At 38.1% G+C, this 18,457-nt stretch overlaps 1 protein-coding gene across 1 annotated transcript; it reads right to left on the bottom strand.

The window, feature by feature from the left end:
- Positions 1 to 613: 613 nt before the first annotated feature.
- LOC139142097 (bifunctional peptidase and (3S)-lysyl hydroxylase Jmjd7-like) lies at positions 614 to 18,104 on the bottom strand. Its single transcript, XM_070711915.1, has 9 exons — positions 17,600 to 18,104; positions 11,747 to 11,810; positions 10,976 to 11,101; positions 10,275 to 10,324; positions 9,413 to 9,505; positions 5,017 to 5,208; positions 4,399 to 4,525; positions 3,412 to 3,483; positions 614 to 1,751 (listed from the first exon to the last, which is right to left on the bottom strand). Exons 1-9 carry the CDS (start codon positions 17,998 to 18,000, stop codon positions 1,554 to 1,556), a joined length of 1,323 nt encoding a protein of 440 aa, XP_070568016.1. The 5' UTR covers positions 18,001 to 18,104; the 3' UTR covers positions 614 to 1,553.
- Positions 18,105 to 18,457: the final 353 nt, after the last annotated feature.

Here is an 18,457-nt window from a genome sequence, read left to right as displayed (position 1 = left end):
AAGATGTATATATGAAGTCAATTTTTTATCCTTTCAATAGAACTAGCAGGTTCCAGAAGGAGCATGCATGCTTTGCAGGGGTTGATTCTACACATTGTGAGTGTTTTTAAGAATTTCATGAAAGAGAAAAATTGCCAGAAAGATTTACAGAAAGTTCTGCAGAATAGATCAGAGTTTTATGGAATTGAAAAGTACTGAATGTCATTTTCCATTAAAAATATTTGGTTGAGAAGGAACTGATAAAATATAGTCTGTTAATCATTTGTACCCAACTCAGTTACAAATCACCTAATGATATCTTAGGTTACCATGGGGTCAGGGTTCATTACCCCATGCTGCCATAGGTTACCAGGGGTTCAGGGTTCATAACCTTGTGATGTCATAGGTTACTACAGGGTCAGAGTTCAAAGGGCAAAGGTAAAACATAATTGAGTATCACGTCTGTAGTATCAGTAGAGCTCAAAGTCATTGGCAATAAACCAAAAAAGTCACCAAGTTGGTTTTGCCAGGAACGGCCATGGTATGAGTTTAATACACAGAATGCAAGCTATGCAACAAGTTGACATCCTTTTAAAAATATGAAATGTTTGGCCTTGGTATGAGATCACCAAAATTTCCAGATTCAAACACTTTGTTATGCACTTGAATAATCTGTTTGGCATGTTCCTCCTATCATAGGTTAAAAACTTTGCAAACTGCTCAGCTTTTAAAATAACATTATTATTGCCATTTTTTAACATTTGCAAAAAAAAATTTCTGTATCAAAGTGTTCAGGATAAATTTCTTATTATTCTTTCTCATTAAATAAGCCATTGAATACTGTGACTTGAGTATGTATTTTGTGTGCTTTTCATGAATATTGCTGTACACTACTTTAAAAAGCTTTTCACAAATTTATAAACATTTTGAAGGTGGCATTCAACCTCTAAATGAAATGTCTTTCGTAGACTGCAGTTACGTTCAGCCAATTTTTTTTTTCACATAATTTTCACGTGAGAATGACTTCTGTTCATACTCTGCACATCATACCTGTGGTGGCCATATTTTTTTTCTGTTACACTCACAAACAAACATTTGTACAAGATCTCACCTTGACTTTGGCGTATATGATGATAAAGACTTCAACATGCTGTTGGGCACAATGTTGGCTCAATGTACAACTATAGACCCTCAAGAAAAACTTGGGGGTCTATGGTACAACTAATATTTTTATCGCGCTGCTTGTTATGAAAACAAAAGCAAAACAGCTAGTTTCTGAAACAAAAATCACATTGTATGTACACCTTTTATGATATACTGCTTCCACAGTTGTCTTGGGAATAAAATTTCCATGTAAATGTCACATAATCTTCCCTCGCATCCCGACACATCTAACACTCAAAATGTAATACTTCTAGGCAAAACATAATCAAGGTAGAGCAACGGTAAAACTGAAAACATAAAATTAGGTAAAAATACACAGCAAAAACAATAATATAAAGAAAACCCTAAAGCTTAAATAAAGAGCTGTAAAGACGACTGGAGTTGCACAATGTATGCCATGCACTAGAGTTCTAAAGTTCATCTCTAACGTCTGGGGCGCCCTCAAAAGTCTCATCCTCCAGGAAAAGTTCTCTGACGTTGGGGGCGCTCTCAAAGGCCTCATCATCCACATACATGTCGTCGTCTGTCAAATCGTCCATCATTTGAATATCCTGCTCCTTGAGGTATTCTTCAAACTCATTGAAAACGCTTTGAACATTCTTCCATTTCTGGACAAAAAAGGAGCGATAAGGAAATCAAAAAAATGCTGGCCAACATACCAATATAGAAGTTGACAACTGAAGACTTTGTGTGAATTATTTTAATTCGCAAGTAAACTAACTGGACACAACTTTCAAAGGAATAACATTCTGTAAATAGTAAAGGAAGAATGCGCCTCAGAGACAGATGTTTGGACTCAAATTTTTACAATACTTTTCTCATCTACCACTTGTGTTGCTCATGTTGAGACTCATGGAGTTAGTACAATTAATTTTCACCATATTGTTTTGATGAAAATTGAATATCAAATTTCCCCATAGAGAAAAAACAGGGATAGCTGCCATTTTGAATTCTAAATATCGATAAAGCTTTAGTACTTTGTTTCTCTAGTACCAAAATTTACATGGTGACCTCTGATGTTTATACTTGATTTTGAAAGAGAATAATTGAAAGATTCATTGAGGAAAGTTAGAGCAAAAGTTTAAGTCTTTCACTTTCGAGGTGCATATTACCTTAATGTCAACAAGCACTAATGTGAGACCCAGGGATTTTGGACTGTCGCTGTAACGAGTTTAGATGGGAACTTCTTTTTGAACACTGATAACAACTCGTTCTTTCTGATTCATCCCAAGGCCGAAAGAGTTCAATTTAAATGTCGGTAATATTGAAAAAATTAAATAAAACTAGTAAATGAAAAAAATGAAATGAAAGGTACGTGAAAAACAAAGCCTCGTCTCGTGCCTCACAAAGACAGATTTACATAAATTGAGACAGCAAAAGTCATTGCCATATTAACTTTTGATGATTTTTCATTGTTTTTGTTCCAGCAAAAATTACATTCTCTTCTACTTTCTAGAGTATGTTGAAATACAAAGTACCAGCCTTGTGAACAACGTATTGTGTACAACATTGTTAGAAAAGAATTCTTGTTCGGATTAAGATTCAGCTGTCAATGATGACCTTTGACATGACGCACACACAGGCTTGGTACCATGTTAATATGATTTTGGGAGTAGAATGAACAAGAAACTATTTTACAAACGGAAGAACAAATACGGAAAATTCATCGAAAGTTACAACAACATGACCTTCAAGTAAAAACTTTAATACAATAATTCAGTCATTTCTCTAACTCATTCTCCGAGGAGTCACCAGTATAATAATTGGTAGTATGCACCTCGAAAGTGAAAGACTTAAACTTTTCCTCAAACTTTCCTAAACGATTCTCTCAACCATTCTCTTTCAAAATCAAGAATAAAAAATGGGGGTCACCTTGCAAATTTTGGTACTAGAGAAACAAATAACCCAAGAATTACAGATATTCGAAATTCAAAATGGCCGCCATCCCTGTGTTAACCCCATGAAGAAAAATGAAATTTTCGAATTTTGAAAAACTAAGCCGGTGAAAAGTCTTCTTACACCAAGAGCTTAAAAAGAACCCCTACAAGTGGTATATTAGAAAAGAATTGTAAAAGTTAGAGAGTCTAAATATCTGTCCCCGAGGCGCGATCATTTATGCTTATTGTGTTTTGCATCAGAAAGTCGAGCAAAAGTGTTATTGGTAAATCTTGAAGCTACATGTTCAAAACGAATTCCTTGGAACGAAATCACAATATTACTTTCACTTTACCGACGTGACACAATTCAGGTCACATGTCGTGTACGTACCTCCGTTGGAAGAGCAGACAGTTCTGCTGCGTCAGTTACACCGTCTCCGTTTTCGTCGACATAGTCAAATAGCTGAAACAGCGCGAAGAGACAAAAATCACTTAGTCATACGGTTTTCATTGCATACGGTTTTCATTGCTTTTTGTTTCAATTGCCCCGGGAATTGGGGAAATGACATATGTACAATGCTCGGTACAGTGAACGACTCATCGGAAGATCGTCTACAGACAACCAAACCATTGCGTATTGTCATAGACACAGGATGTGTAGGAGACAGTTTTTCGATCGTAGGCTCAAAATTCTGAGCGATCTCGCGACTTGTCGTAAAATGACGCGACTACGTTGTCGGAAGACATTCCAGTCATTTCACAAAACACTTGAAATTATTCACGAAGAGACAGGTCTGGCAAAAAAGTGAAGGTATGATCAAATTACCGTAGTTTATAAGCGCAAATCTGAAGGTGATTGTTGATTTATACAGTAGATATAGCATTATGGACAGACGCGACTTTTAATAGGTAATGCAGATTGAAATTCAGAGAAATTGTGTGGGGTCGGCTCCAATTTATTGCCACAGATTGTCGCTTGATCCTTTCAGTTTGATTTTTATGGTTTTACTCATAACATTCATGATTAGCAGTCACAAATGCAATTTTCGCCACTCTTTATTACGCAACTTATCCGGCTCCGTAACATTTATGTCGAATTAAATAGTTATTTTTGCATATTGTTGTAGGACGTTAGTGTCGTTTTCAACTCAGCCTCGTTTTCATGGAGGGGACGTAACATGGCCGGATATCAACGCACAGACTTGGGACGATATACATGTATTTTACTATGCCTATGTTTGTTTTCACAAACGGCGGAAATAGAAAAGCAGCTCAATTTGAGATCTTTGACAACAAAAGGAGCCTGCATAACAAAAGGCGAACTTCTATCAACGATAAAATATTCAACAATATCGGATTACATGGTGACTTTCTTTACCTTTGAGAAAATTTTCCTGACGCCATCTTGGCACGATAATATTTCTGCATGTTCTCTGCCAAATACGTTGTAAAAGCCCTCTTTATTCGTTATTCCTCGATACTTGACAAGATCAGTTACTACCTCTCTGGTAAGAATGAAACAAAACGATGATATCGTAGAAATCTTTAAGTTGAGAGAACAACTAAGTAAGCAGTCTCTCTCTCTCTCTCTCTCTCTCTCTCTCTCTCTCTCTCTCTCTCTCTCTCTCTCTCTCTCTCTCTCTCAGCAAAGGCGCAAAGCGGTACACACACAGACACAGACACACATACACAGACACACATACAATACATACATATAAATATATATATATAATATATATATATATTATATATATATATATATATATATATATATATATATATATATATATATATATATATATATATATATATATAATCATCTGGTCAGGAAAGTACATCGTAATAAGAGGGACAATCCGCATGCGATTAAAGGATTAATTAATTAGAGTAGCACAAAAAGGTTGACAAGACTGTTAACTCCTTTACCGGAACGAAAATTTTCCGATGAATTGTCAGATGTAAAACAAAATGCGTTAACTGTTGACATACTGGTTACCTGATCAAATCTATTTCACCGCTGAGGGAGTCTAGTCCGTTGAACTGGAATTGGTCGAGCATTTTCTCTCGGTCAGCCAGATCTCGACTGACGGTATTCTCGCATTTCGTGAGATCTTGTTTCACTGTGGCATGGTGGCTCCACCAGATGTTGACGGCAATGTTTCTGTCATAGGACCGTACTTGGTGTACCCTTAAATAATTTCAAAAATTCGTTTTAGAGCCGAATATTTTGAAAGACGTCATCGTAAACGTCCACTATTTATTAAGTGGTACCGAGAGCATGCTTATTGACTGTTACGGCTGAGCAATGCCGTTCAGGTAGTAGGCGCCTCGGAATTGAAAGATTTTGAACTTTTGCTCAAACTTTATGCAAGGTCAGTTTAAACCACTTCCTTTCGAAATGAAGTACGGGTGTCACCGTGCAAATTTGGGAATAGGAAAATAAATTAACCAATATTTTTGACACTTGAAATTCAAAATGGCCACCATCCCTGTGTTCATTCTATGGGGGATAACATTTTCGATTTTCATAAATAAGCCGGCGAAAACTTTATTTACTCCATAAGCTTCAAAGTGAGCCCTAAGAAGTGGTGGACCAAAAAAAAACATATTGTAACAGTTTAAGAGTCGGAATATCTGTCCCCGAGGCGCATTCTACATCAATGAAAAACGACTCAATGTTTGGTTTACATGCAGTAGTCCTTCGTCATAACAATAACACTCGTGAATCTTTCAAGGGATAGCACGGAAGCTTCTACTTGGCCATCAAGTCGAAGTATCGGGTAAAATTGTCACAATTTGGCTCGGTTATCGAACCCCTCTTTTTTAACGGTGAGGATATTGACTGCGGTGTCTTTACTTGGTGATTGGTATCAGTTGAGTGACGAAAATAACATGTGACTATCAAGGGTTTTTGAAATCTGAAATCGAAGTCCGCAAAAGTAACCTGAACGGTATACCTTATATTTCATATCGGAAGCACTACATATTTTTTCGCCTTTTCTAGAATAAAACGTAAATTTACAGTTTCGTTTTTTTTTTTTGAACAGTGAGAGAGAAATAAAAGTAAATCTTTGTCGACTTTCTCTCATATTCTCATACTGAACTAAACTAAACTAAACAACTAATATTAAATACATGATGTACACTTATGTAATAAAATAAGACTAATGTATTCGACATTTTAGCATTCTACCCTCGTGCTATATATCTATATATATATATATATATATATATATATATATATATATATATATATATATATATATATATAAGTGATCTATTCATATTCCTGTAACACGAACTTCAAAATCGTCTGATTTTGTCACGTTTCTTCGGCATTTTTCATACGTTTGATCACGCACGATGTTTGACGATTCTCGCGTTTCTTAGATTTGAGAGGTTCAAAGCTAAGAGCTTGTCTTCATAAGTCGCTGGGCCTACTAATATTGAACTCGTTACCCTTTTCATATTTTCCTATCTGTACTTTTGATACTTTAGAAGGGTTGTCTCTGAAATCGAAAACGAGGCACACGGCTATTTGTTTCATGAGCAAGATCACCGGTCAAATTCTCCTTCTCTGTTTCAACTATCATGTTTGCAGCTGTTTTCATGTTTGTCTTGCTCTGACTGTCTTTCGGATCAATGTATGTAAGTCTCTGCCAGAAATCCCATTCTCAGTTTACAAGTCTATATGTATAACACTTGAAGGTGCAATGCACCTCGGGGACAGATATTCGGACTCTTAAACTTTTAAAATATTCTCTTGGCCTACCACTTGTGGGAGCTCATTTTGAAGCAGTAATTTTGAAGCAGTAAATAAAATTTTCACAGGCTTAATTTTGTGAAAATCGAGAATTTATTTCCAAATAGATATAACACAGGGATGGCGACCATTTTGAATTTCAAATATCAACAACTATTAGGTAATTTGTTTTCGAAGTACCAAAATTCGCTGTGACCCCCAATTTTTATTCTTGATTTTGAAAGAGAATGGTTGAAAATTTGCCTGAGGAAAATTAGAGCAAAAAGACTAGTTTACGTTTTTTATCTACGAGGCGGGAACTACCATAAGTATAGTCTGATTACTACGTCGTGATGGCAAGAATTTGGAAGAGGAAACTCAAGAGGGAGTTTGAAATGTCATTTCATTAAAAGTAGCACACGCCCTAAGAATGATAGTTTCAAACCAATGGTCGTACTTAGCCTGGGGCAACGTAAAAAATCTTTCAAAATCAAGTAAAATTCGGAGGGCGGGAAGTTCTCATTTCCTACAATATACAGATGTCTGAAATAAAACGGCCTCTATTCTGCTCGTTAACTTTCTTGGGAAAATGACATTTCCAATTTTCGCCAAAAATACCTAGATCGTGACAACTTAATTTTTCCCTTGAGTTTCAAAATAGATCCGAGCCGGATATATGCTACCGAAGAATCGTTGGGTTTTGAGACTGAGCTTCAAAAGCTTGTCCCGGAGGCGCATTAAACTGTGAATATGGAATCCATTTCGGGATTAGATTACGATTAGGATTGTAATGATAATACTGATACGGTCAATAAGATTTGACCTCCCTTCCTTTGAGTCTTCTGTTTCTGCCGGGGTATAGTTTTAACTTATAAGATGGCCGTCCGTGATCGGAAATGCCTCCCAAGTATAATTTATTGTCGTGCGAAGCGGACGGAGAATTGTTGTGTTTCTCATCATAATATACTTAGCTGGAATCCGGCAATCTGATTGGCTGGAGCCGGGGTTTATATTCTCAACAAGAAGACCTGCGCGCCGCGTAACATTTTTGCGCTCGCGCAAATTTCGAACTCCAACTTGAGAGCTCAACGCGCCATAATGTCGAACAAGTCTATGGCTTCAGATTGATTAAATTTTAGTCTAGTGCAGATTGATGAACCAACAAATCAAGAGTTTCTGTAAGTAGCGGAGGCTATGTAACAACGACATAATTTTTTAAAGTTTTTTGAGCGTTTTTTTGAAGAAAAATTCTTCAAGTTCGATGTCTAATCGCGATATCGATGCGTTGCGCAACCGTATTTTATGAATTCAACTGTGCACGCACGCGCGTTCTGAAACGTTCTTTTTTAGAGTTTGTATGAGGCTGGGCGCTCCTGAACTCTCGTTCCAACTTCGGCCCTAAATAACGACATTGTCCACTTGTTTTTAACTTTAGCATATTATAATGAGGTTATAAACGGTGCGCTCGGGTATTTGGTTGCGGATATAAGACCTCTGGGGTGAAAATTAGCATATTTGGGTGAAATTTCCCGCCAAATATGCTAATTTTCACTCCAGAGGTCTTATATCCGCAACCAAATACCCTCGCTTGCCGTTTATAACCTGTAATTACAAATCCGGCGAATCTCCACCGTCTTGTGATTCACTTACGCCCTCCAGCGTCAGTAAATTAGAAAGAGATTCAGACATTTCTTAATCCGTAAATATACTTCATGATCAGCGTTCTCCTTGTACATGCGTGCATGTCACGTGCAAAACTACTTACGTTTTATTTAGAGGTTATACACGGCAAGCGAGGGTATTGGTTGCGGATAGAAGACCTGGGGTGAAAATTAGCATATTTGGCGTGAAATAATCACCGAGCGAAGCCAGGTGATTATTTCACCCAAATATGCTAATTTTCACCCCAGAGGTCTTATATCCGCAACCAAATACCCGAGCGCACCGTTTATAACCTCATTATAATATGCTAAAGTTAAAAACAAGTGGGCAATTTCGTTATTTAGGGCCGAAGTTGGAACGAGAGTTCAGGAGCGCCCAGCCTCATACAAACTCTAAAAAAGAACGTTTCAGAACGCGTGCGCGTGCACAGTTGAATTCATAAAATACGGTTACGCAACGCATCGATATCGCGATTAGACATCGAACTTGAATAATTTTACTTAAAAAAACGCTCAAAAAACTTTAAAAACTCATGTTGTTGTTACATAGCCTCCGCTCCTTACAGAAACTCTTCATTTGTTTGTTCGTCAAGCTGCACTAGACTAAAATTTAACAATAAAAATCAATCTGAAGCCATAGACTTGTTCGACATTATGGCGCGTTGAGCTCTCAAGTTGGCGTTCGAAATTTGCGCGAGCTCAAAAATGTTACGCGGCGCGCAGGTCTTCTTGTTGAGAATATAAACCCGGCTCCAGCCAATCAGATTGCCGGATTCCAGCTAAGCATATTATTATTTTTTATTGAATAGTAAGGTTTACCGTGATATAACATGCACATGTTACACACTGACGGGTTCGATTTAAATTTGAGTAACGAATTGTTATGACGTGTACGAAATTGAATCACAGCCCATGACTAAACAAATGCCGCTACATCATGAAGTATACCTCCGATAGGAATAAAAAACACAAACCCCGTAGAAGCTCACCATTTATACGGTATAAAGAAACAGTCCCCTGCCTCGATGAAGGCGTGGTGGTATTCGACATCCTGGAAGCCCGGATACCTTGTATAGTTGACGCTATCGGTAAAATCAAACCAAAATACAGGTTGTTAAAGTTCAAAGCAGTTATACTACCTTTGAAGAAACGCGCAAGAAGATTTCAAAATTTTATCAGTAGAAAACGGATTTATGAGTATGCCTGGACATTTAAATCGAACATTGATATGAATACATCTTATTTCCTTATTACCCCGCGTATAGTATAGTATAGTATAGTATAGTATAGTATAGTATAGTATAGTATAGTATAGTATAGTATAGTATAGTATAGTATAGTATAGTATAGTATAGTATAGTATAATATATCACTATAGAAAATGTTTTGGGAAAGACAATCGTCATATCTAACCAGATCTCAGTGGCTGGCGGTGAATTGATGATATAAAATGACCTGTGACTAAAGTGTCAATTTTATCGTTCACTGCATCTTCAAGACAACTAAGCTGGGTATCACTGAATTTCAATGATGAATAGGTCTCTCGTTTGCCTAAGGGATAAACGCACCACGTATATTCCATTTATAATTAATTATTGTTCTCCCTCTACGATGCGTTAGACTTATCAATAATTAAAATTTAAGGACAGCACACGCTAATAGTATTCGGACACAAGTTGGCGTGTTCTTTTATCGGACGATCTATCACCATGGTAACCATGGTATATTTTTACAGCGAGCTCGTAAAAGATATTATCAGTAAAATCGCTGATTGTTGCCGTAAGGTTCGCATCCTGATCTCGATGAGAGATCGGAAACGAGGGCTGATAACTTCTATTGAGTTTACATTACCTGTCAACATCGACGCCGCAATAATTGCCCTCTGGATGGTCTATATCGATCTGGTTGACAGAAATGTAAGACACTCTGATTAATGGATTAAATTTAACACCAACCACAAAATATCGCTATTGTCAAACAATAAATTTCACATTTACCAGAAAAATACGCTGCTGGGCACGTGAAAAATCCATTTAAGGTAGTATGCGAAAGACTTGAACTTTTGCTCAAAATTTCCTAAAATAAAACATTCAACCATTCTCTCATCAAATTAACAATAAAAATTGAGGGTTATCGTGCCAAGTTTGGAACTAGAGTAACAAATTACCCAAATTTTTATTGCGATATTTGAAATTCAAAATGGCCGTCATTTATGAATTAGCTCAATGTGAAAATAAACTATCAAAACCGCATGCACATCCTTAAGCTTTTCATCCGTTTAACAAGCGCATTGGGAGCATCTTAAAATCCTAATACAAATTTTAAAACAGGAATCATCTCTCGCTGCACTCTCGAAATTGCCACTAGTTACATCTCACTCAATGTCTACAGACGCGGATTTCGCCAGTCCAGATTGAGCGCTGGCTGATCAGGCATCGTAAATAGGTGCCATGGGAACACGTTTGTGACAATAACCCAAACGCCGCGTTTCAGCTGTCCCCGTCCCAGCTCGCCATTATTAGAATAAAATTAAATGAACGAAGAGCGCTTACCTTGTCGGCGTATTTTACGGGATCTATGAATACCACTTCCTTACTTCCGCTGAAAACGCAATTAATGTTATCGACGGCGTCGTAATGGACAACAGACTTTGTACCGCCGCTACTAAACCACATAATCTGGAAAATTAAATGAATGCGAACGGGTTCTGTTGTTATTAGTTTGGGCTTCAGAATTACTGTCCAGCTGACGTCACAATGTTACATTTTTAGCTATCATTCACATCGTGAATGAGTATTCACTTTCACAAATGTAATGCTTAGAAAATTTTCAATTCATACTATAGAGTAGGCCTTTGGGATCCGTACATTGATTTCAACTTGTCCAACCGCAAGCAAAAAAAATTGTGTGTCCTTTCTCAAGACGTCTTTTACCCCAGGTCTTTCTACATGCATATTAGCTGGCTTTTATGGTCTTCCAAGTTCATTGTAACATCGCAGGTCCAAGTGTGTCCCATAAAAACGTTTTACCAAAATCGACATCCTAACATCCCGAAATCCTTCGTCCTTCAGACATCCTCTTATTCCCTGAGCGGACCGTACTTTTTTGAGACCTTTTTTAGAAACTGTCGTTAAAGACGTGATAAGCCCCTACTATTAACGACGACAGAACTTCCATAAAACGTGACTAACCCGAGTTATGAATCCGCGGAGACTCAGTCACTTTAACTACACTGTCATAACAGTTCAATGGAAGATGATAAATTGACCATTTTAAGTAAGCACAATGAAGCAAGGAAAGAATCTCACGTGCGGATGACTCACCGTTTCCAGCAGTATGCCATTCAACTCAAGGCACTGCAAGGGCGGAGGCAGCAAAACGTCTTTTCTGCCAGGAGTTATGAGAGAAGGAAAAACTTGTTTTAAAACTTGTTTGAAAAGACAACAGACGAACAAATCCATCTCTCTCTCTCTCTCTCTCTCTCTCTCTCTCTCTCTCTCTCTCTCTCTCTCTCTCTCTCTCTCTCTCTCTCTCTCGCACACACAGTTGTATTTCCTCGGGACGTTCCCTCTCTCATACTCTCCTCTATGAATGACATACATACATACATACATACATACATACATACATACATACATACATACATACATACATACATACATACACACATACACACACGCACACACACACACACACATATATATATATATATATATATATATATATATATATATATATATATATATATATATATATAACATATGCGTTGATAAGAGAACTTCAGCATGTTCAAGGGATTACATAAACTACCAATTGCTTCTATAAATTTAATTGCGTAGATTGACAAAGCCGCGATTAATTCACTGAGACAATCTTGAAAATGAAGTCATCGCTGACAAAGCTTCTCCGGCTAATATCACTCCGAGAGGATAGAACTGCTATTGTGGTTCACTGACCTCATGTCAGCACTAACGATGATTGTGCGCCGTACCGTGGCCTATTGCGCGTCACTCCCAGAGAAACCCATAAACTGACAGTCTATTGCACACTCTCAAGTCGTGAAATATTGGAATATGAGCGTTTACTCGTCAAACGCTGGATATATTAATATTACTAATACACATTTCCTGGAAAAAATACGTCTAGATTAGATTTGGAAATTATTGAAGATTTTAAGCTTAGATAGTTTGCATTTCATTAGGCGCACCGACATTGTCAGGGAATAGCAAATGTCCTTGAAGCTAATACACTTCTTCTTCCAAATCCTGTTTCATACAATTTTGGTCATACGAAGAAAATTAAAATAAATCGTGTCCAAAAGCCCCGGAAAGCCTGAAGGGACATGACATTTAGAAATATATTATTTTAAACTCAATTTATGAATTTGTGATATGGTTATCAAGAAAGGCTTTTTTTAATGATACTGTATTAATCAACTCGTCAAAGTCGTGGCAAATCTACTCGAAATTAATCCACGCTCGGTCGAATACGGTTGATATGCCTCATTTTCAGAATGGTCGTTAAATGTTGGGTGATCATCTGGTTTAAACCCGTGGAAAGTATGATATTATTGAAATTGTGTTCAAATTGCCCTTTTTATATTCGTCAGGAATTCACGCGATTAATGCCAGTTCGTCGAACGTTTAAATCTCTGAAGAAGGTTCCTGGTACAACTACGGTACAACCATACATGAAACCGTGTAAGTGAGCTTTCGAGACATTAAACTTAAATTTCAGATTTGTTAAGCATACACATTAACTGTATATATAATGCTCATTATAATCATGATCGGAAATGAAATATAGCATTCCAGTCAGTTGTCGATACGCATACACAAATGGTTTGAAGGATATAACCTTTTCCGAAAACACAGTCACCTGTAAAATAAATATGCCCATATATGCATATGGTCAAAGGGGCGTTCCTTGGTATTCAAAATGCCCATGTGAGGGCGCTGTTTTTAAAAAGCGGCCACCCGCTTGAAAATCTGTGATTGGTTCTCTTTCCAAGGCAACTGTGGCAAAATTGGAACAGGTGACAGTATATCTGTAAGTTTGCAGAGGCAAAACTAATTGACGATAAAATGCCAAAATAAAGGCATTCGCTACTTACAGAGCCAGTAGCTCTAACTTTGGATGATTTTTTTATTCACTACTTTCGTTTTTAATGAGTTTCTTGTTCTACTCTGAAAGCATGGTGGGATACACAGTATTCAGCTTGTCAACTCAGCCTATAGCCTACATGTGTAGAGTGCATTGTTATTATTTACTTAGTCAATTGTGGTCCGAATTCAAATGTAAGCAATAGCCTGAGTGTAGTGTATAGGTGTAGATATTGTGTTAACAATTGAAAAAGTTGGCAATCTAAACTTGTACATCTGTATATAGCATGGAACTATCAATTATTATAGCAAACAAATGTATTGATGGTGCTATACGCAGCGATCTGATTGGTCGAGACGTCAGAATAACCATGCTGTATTCGCGATGTAGCACGGTTCGAACACGCACGAGCTCTCAGCTTACTAATGAAAAATTCCATTTTTGACATTTCACGCCAGAATTTCAACATACTGTTATGTTAGAATATGATATGATGTGATATGATATGATATGATATGATATGATATGATATGATATGATATGATATGATATGATATGATATATGATATGATATGATATGATATGATATGATATGATATGATATGATATGATATGATATGATATGATATAATATGGTATGATATGATATGATATGATATGATATGATATGATATGCTGGCAATAAACCATCCCAGCTACTGGTATACCACTCGATTTTGACCAGTTCACTTCATATATACATTCTTTATCGCTTGTGCATATATTCCGTGAACTGGTCAAAATCTCGTGGTATACCGTCGCTGAGTGTGGCTTAATTACTGAAATACACTGCTTTATTTTCATGGACGGGTTTAAAGTAGAGAATGCGTCGCGGACGGGGTTCAAGAACACGCAAAATATCTCAATGCTCGGCTGGTCTGAAGCTTTTGCCATTTGGGGGGGGGGACTAATTTTGAAAATTGTATTGGTAATGAAAATACGGGTAGATCATCATTTGTGAAAATTGAAACTTTTAACACTTCCCGTAGAGTTAATACACAGAATGGCATCCGTTTTTGAAAGTGACATACTTGTATTAGTAAAATTAAGATGATTATCAACGCCAAGCACAAAATAGGTGCGCGGTGACCTCTGATTTTATCCTAGCTTTAGAAGGACCGGTACTTGAAATTTCCTCCCCGGAGCAAAAGTTGAAATCTTTTCATGTTCTAGGTGCGTATTACCATTTTTTAATGATTTTTTTTGCAATGATGCCTACCTTTGATATGAGGTAGAGACACGATATACAGCCCTTCGTATACCATTGCATAGGTAGCAGGAACGTTTAACGGTATTATGTAATTGATCCGGCATATGCACCTTTGATACAGCAACTGAGAAGCTCTCTGAGTTGCGGTGTCGGTGTCCAATGTCGAGGATTTTCTGAATACCCCGGTATGATCAAACGAGATGAAATCAAGATTTCAGGAAGGAATAAAGCTTCAAGTGGGCACACGGAATAACAATAATCTCTCAGAGGACAGATTTTTTAATATTTCTCTGGGGAGAACGAGACGAGCACATTGAGGGCCAATCAGGTGTAATGCCATGCGTTTAGTTTACGATTTCACTAGCGAACAACAATAATTTCATGTAAATGTACTCACTAGCGGATGTGTATACTTATTTCATTCATTAACATTAATCGTGGAGACAGTAAGGGAAGGCTAGACAGACAAACAGACAGACAGGCAGGCAGGCAGGCAGAAACAGAGGGACAGACAGAGACAGAGAGACAATGGAGAGAGAGAGAGAGAGAGAGAGAGAGAGAGAGAGAGAGATGAATGTTTATTCTGTTAAAACGTTACTTCAATTTTTTGAACTATCAGTGTGAAATAGTCAAGTCAGCTGTGAAATGTCTGTGCTGCATCTGTTAAACTCGTTCAAAGTCATAATTGCTGCACTACAGCGTCTCCTTAAAATTCTCCCATCACGCTTCAGAATGGCACAGGATATTATCCTAATTTGTTTTTCAAGTGGCTTGCTGAAACGCTCATGCGTGAGTGACTAAACCGCGCGGGCAAACTTTTCATCCATTCTTTTCGATTACTGCGTGTCATATTCGTTTCTGATACAAGTTACCCTGGTTGGGGCGGGATCTAAATAGTTGAATGGTTGGTAATTCAGACATGGAGTCCATATATACTGAATGTATATGACTGCCGGTAGAGCTGATGCTATGAAAGAACAGGACTTCGTTGACGTCCTATTCTGTCTCTAGGCACGGATAGATGGCTGAACTGAGACCACCATGATCTCGGTTTTAGTCGCCCATGCTCCAGGTGAACTTCCTGTGTGGTGTCCAGTTATCATGCAATCGTTAACTTCGCAAGTATACGCCGCCGATATTGTTCAGACAATGGTTTGGAAATATGCGAGAACGCAGCAAGTGTTCGATATTTTCAAACTGAACTGCTGGTATGAGCTCCCTATATCAAATTTCTTCGCTTGCCTGGCCTATCCCGGTGCGTCAATTACTTCGTCACACAGGAAATTATCCGAGGGGATAAAAGCTGTCACACACCTGCGTTTTATTCACGACCTGGAACCTTTGCGTGCACCAACAGCCACTAACAATACCTTGTAACACTTGCAGTCGACAATCGATTTCCCGCCATAACCTGCCTGATAAATTTTCTCTTTTTTACACATTTCTTTCGGCTTGTAACATAAATTTTGGAACCAAAGATAGCTCTGTCATTTTTTTACGGCTTTGTATGAAAAAATGCTTTAAAAATATTCAGTTTTTGGTGACATTTAGGTATTTTATCTCTGTTGGTGGGAACGAAATAATTTGTAGTAAGATGTACAAATCCGCGAGTCATGGCGATCGGAAGAATTGCTAACAATGGGATTATGGCAAGAAATATTTCTAACACGCGGCAGCCACGTGAATACATGATGTCCTCATGATGTTCTCATCTTAACAATGATGTTCTATTCATACAGAAATATTTGTTTTATATCTGTCCGCATAGGAATATTTGTGGAGAAAAAGATGTTCATGGACCGTTGTCATTTGAAGCTAATAGACTATAATGCCTTTCACTGGTTTTTGTGATGAAAGTTGCAAAATTGGACCCAGCGTTTGGGTGATGCAGCGTTCCCTAGCTGTGGATGTGATATTTCACGACACATGACGTACACAATCCGCTTTCCGGTGTAAAATCTTTATCATTTCCAAATGTTTTAGAGAATATCAGAATAAAGAGAAACGATGGAAGTAGGTGGGTGGGTAAGAGATCTAAAAAAAGAGCGTCAAAGGCTAACATTTTCGCGCCGTCTTTTGATATTACTGTCGCTCTTGCCTGCTATGACTGAGCTTGCGCATTGAAGTTAGGTCCAAAAGTCGCATGCGTCACGCGTTTGCCATATGTGTCGTGCTATGAAAGCCAGTCGAAATCTAGTTAAATGCACGAAATATTAAGATCTTACAACCAGCAGATAAGACTCCAAAAGAAAGTGAATTTGATGACATCATTAATTGGAAAGAGAAATGATCTGAAGAATTTATGCGTAAAAATCACCCGGTTCAAAAACTATACAAACTGAATACCCACGCCATTTGCGAATTAATGAAACGCTTCACTCAACGCAGCCTTTGAGTACAGCTGTTAATCCTTTGAGCGCCAAAGCCAATTTTTGTCAGATTTTTGCCAAAATTTTGATAAAAAAACTGTGGCTGATGTAATATTATGTACATTTGGTCCAAAATTATTAGAAAAATTACAGAAAAGTTCATAAAAATTGGTGAAATTTTGCACTAAAATTTTGGTGGGAAAAAATACAGCTCTCAAAGGGCTGCGTATTTATGACGTGACTATATATACATCTTTGTCAGTTTTTCGATGCCACATATTATGCCTGTGTGAGTATGTGATGACCGTCCTCTGCCGGCCTGTCCTTCACTCTCTCACGAATCCCTAAACCCATTGCGTCGAAGTGAGCTATTAGCCTATACGTTCAATTGTGTACGGGGCATCGGATATGATAACCCTTGAATGATGATTTCCTGATATCTAGGGTGGACATACCTTAGGAAGTCAGGCACGCTGTTTACTAAGTAAAGGTCACCACTGCGGTACTGTTCAATAAACTGCTGCAGGGACATGCCCACCGCTGCTCGTGTCCTGTTCTCTTTCTTTCCGTTCTCAACCGTCACCTCGAAATATTCAGACTCTTCGAAGCCCAGCATATATTCATCTGTCCAGAGAGAAAAGGCCGGGGAATTTCTGGCAGCGCCTTTGAAGACAAGCGGCTTTGACCCAACGACGAATTCGGTCAGAAAATCGACAGAGTTTTCGGGCCAGCTTTCCACGGTCTGCACACTAACTTTTCGGCCGGCAGATCCGAATCTCTCGCCGTCTGCCCGAGCACCGGCCCAGGTGAACGCCGCTAAGAGACAGCCGAGCAGCAAACTCGTGCTGCCAGGCATCGTCAGGTAAATACGTATACGACAATGAGTTTTCCACTCGCGAAACACGTCCAGGAGAACTGGGTGTCGTTTGCAGGACTTAACATTATGTGAACCCGGAAGATACAGTCTTTTGACAACTCGCGCATTATGCAAATCATATTTCTCGGTCTCGAAACTATGTCACACGTAGACGCGCTATTTTCCACGTAAGCTTCGGTTGGCCCTGCCATGAAAATCGCAAAGCCAAAGAAGTAGACTTCATTCGTCAATCCTTCTCCATTAGGTATCGATGTCTATTTTGCATCGCAAGATCAGTGCATCCCGAGACCTGAGTGGAAAACGTGGCGCTGGTCTGGCAAAGTTGTCTTTTCCGTTCAAAAAAACAAAAGAAGACAATACAACCAATAAAGAAGAAGGCTATTTTTCAAATTTATTTATGTATGAGTACTCGATGAATGATTGATATTCACGTCCT

This window comes from Ptychodera flava, chromosome 10 (assembly GCF_041260155.1).
Source record: "Ptychodera flava strain L36383 chromosome 10, AS_Pfla_20210202, whole genome shotgun sequence".
Taxonomy (NCBI): Eukaryota; Metazoa; Hemichordata; class Enteropneusta; family Ptychoderidae; genus Ptychodera; species Ptychodera flava.
The sequence above is the reverse complement of the archived record's forward strand: the minus strand, read 5'-3'. Positions and strand labels throughout refer to the sequence as shown.

What these genes read in the sequence shown, in the direction of transcription:
- LOC139142097 (XM_070711915.1), bottom strand. Translation starts at nt 18,000, where the DNA reads ATGCCTGGCAGCACGAGTTTGCTGCTCGGCTGTCTCTTAGCGGCGTTC. An exon ending in AGCGTGCCTGACTTCCTAAG is followed by an intron (nt 11,811 to 17,599) that starts GTATGTCCACCC and finishes AACTCCTGGCAG; the next exon opens with AAAAGACGTTTTGCTGCCTC. An exon ending in TGTCTGCTCTTCCAACGGAG is followed by an intron (nt 1,752 to 3,411) that starts GTACGTACACGA and finishes TTTTTTGTCCAG; the next exon opens with AAATGGAAGAATGTTCAAAG.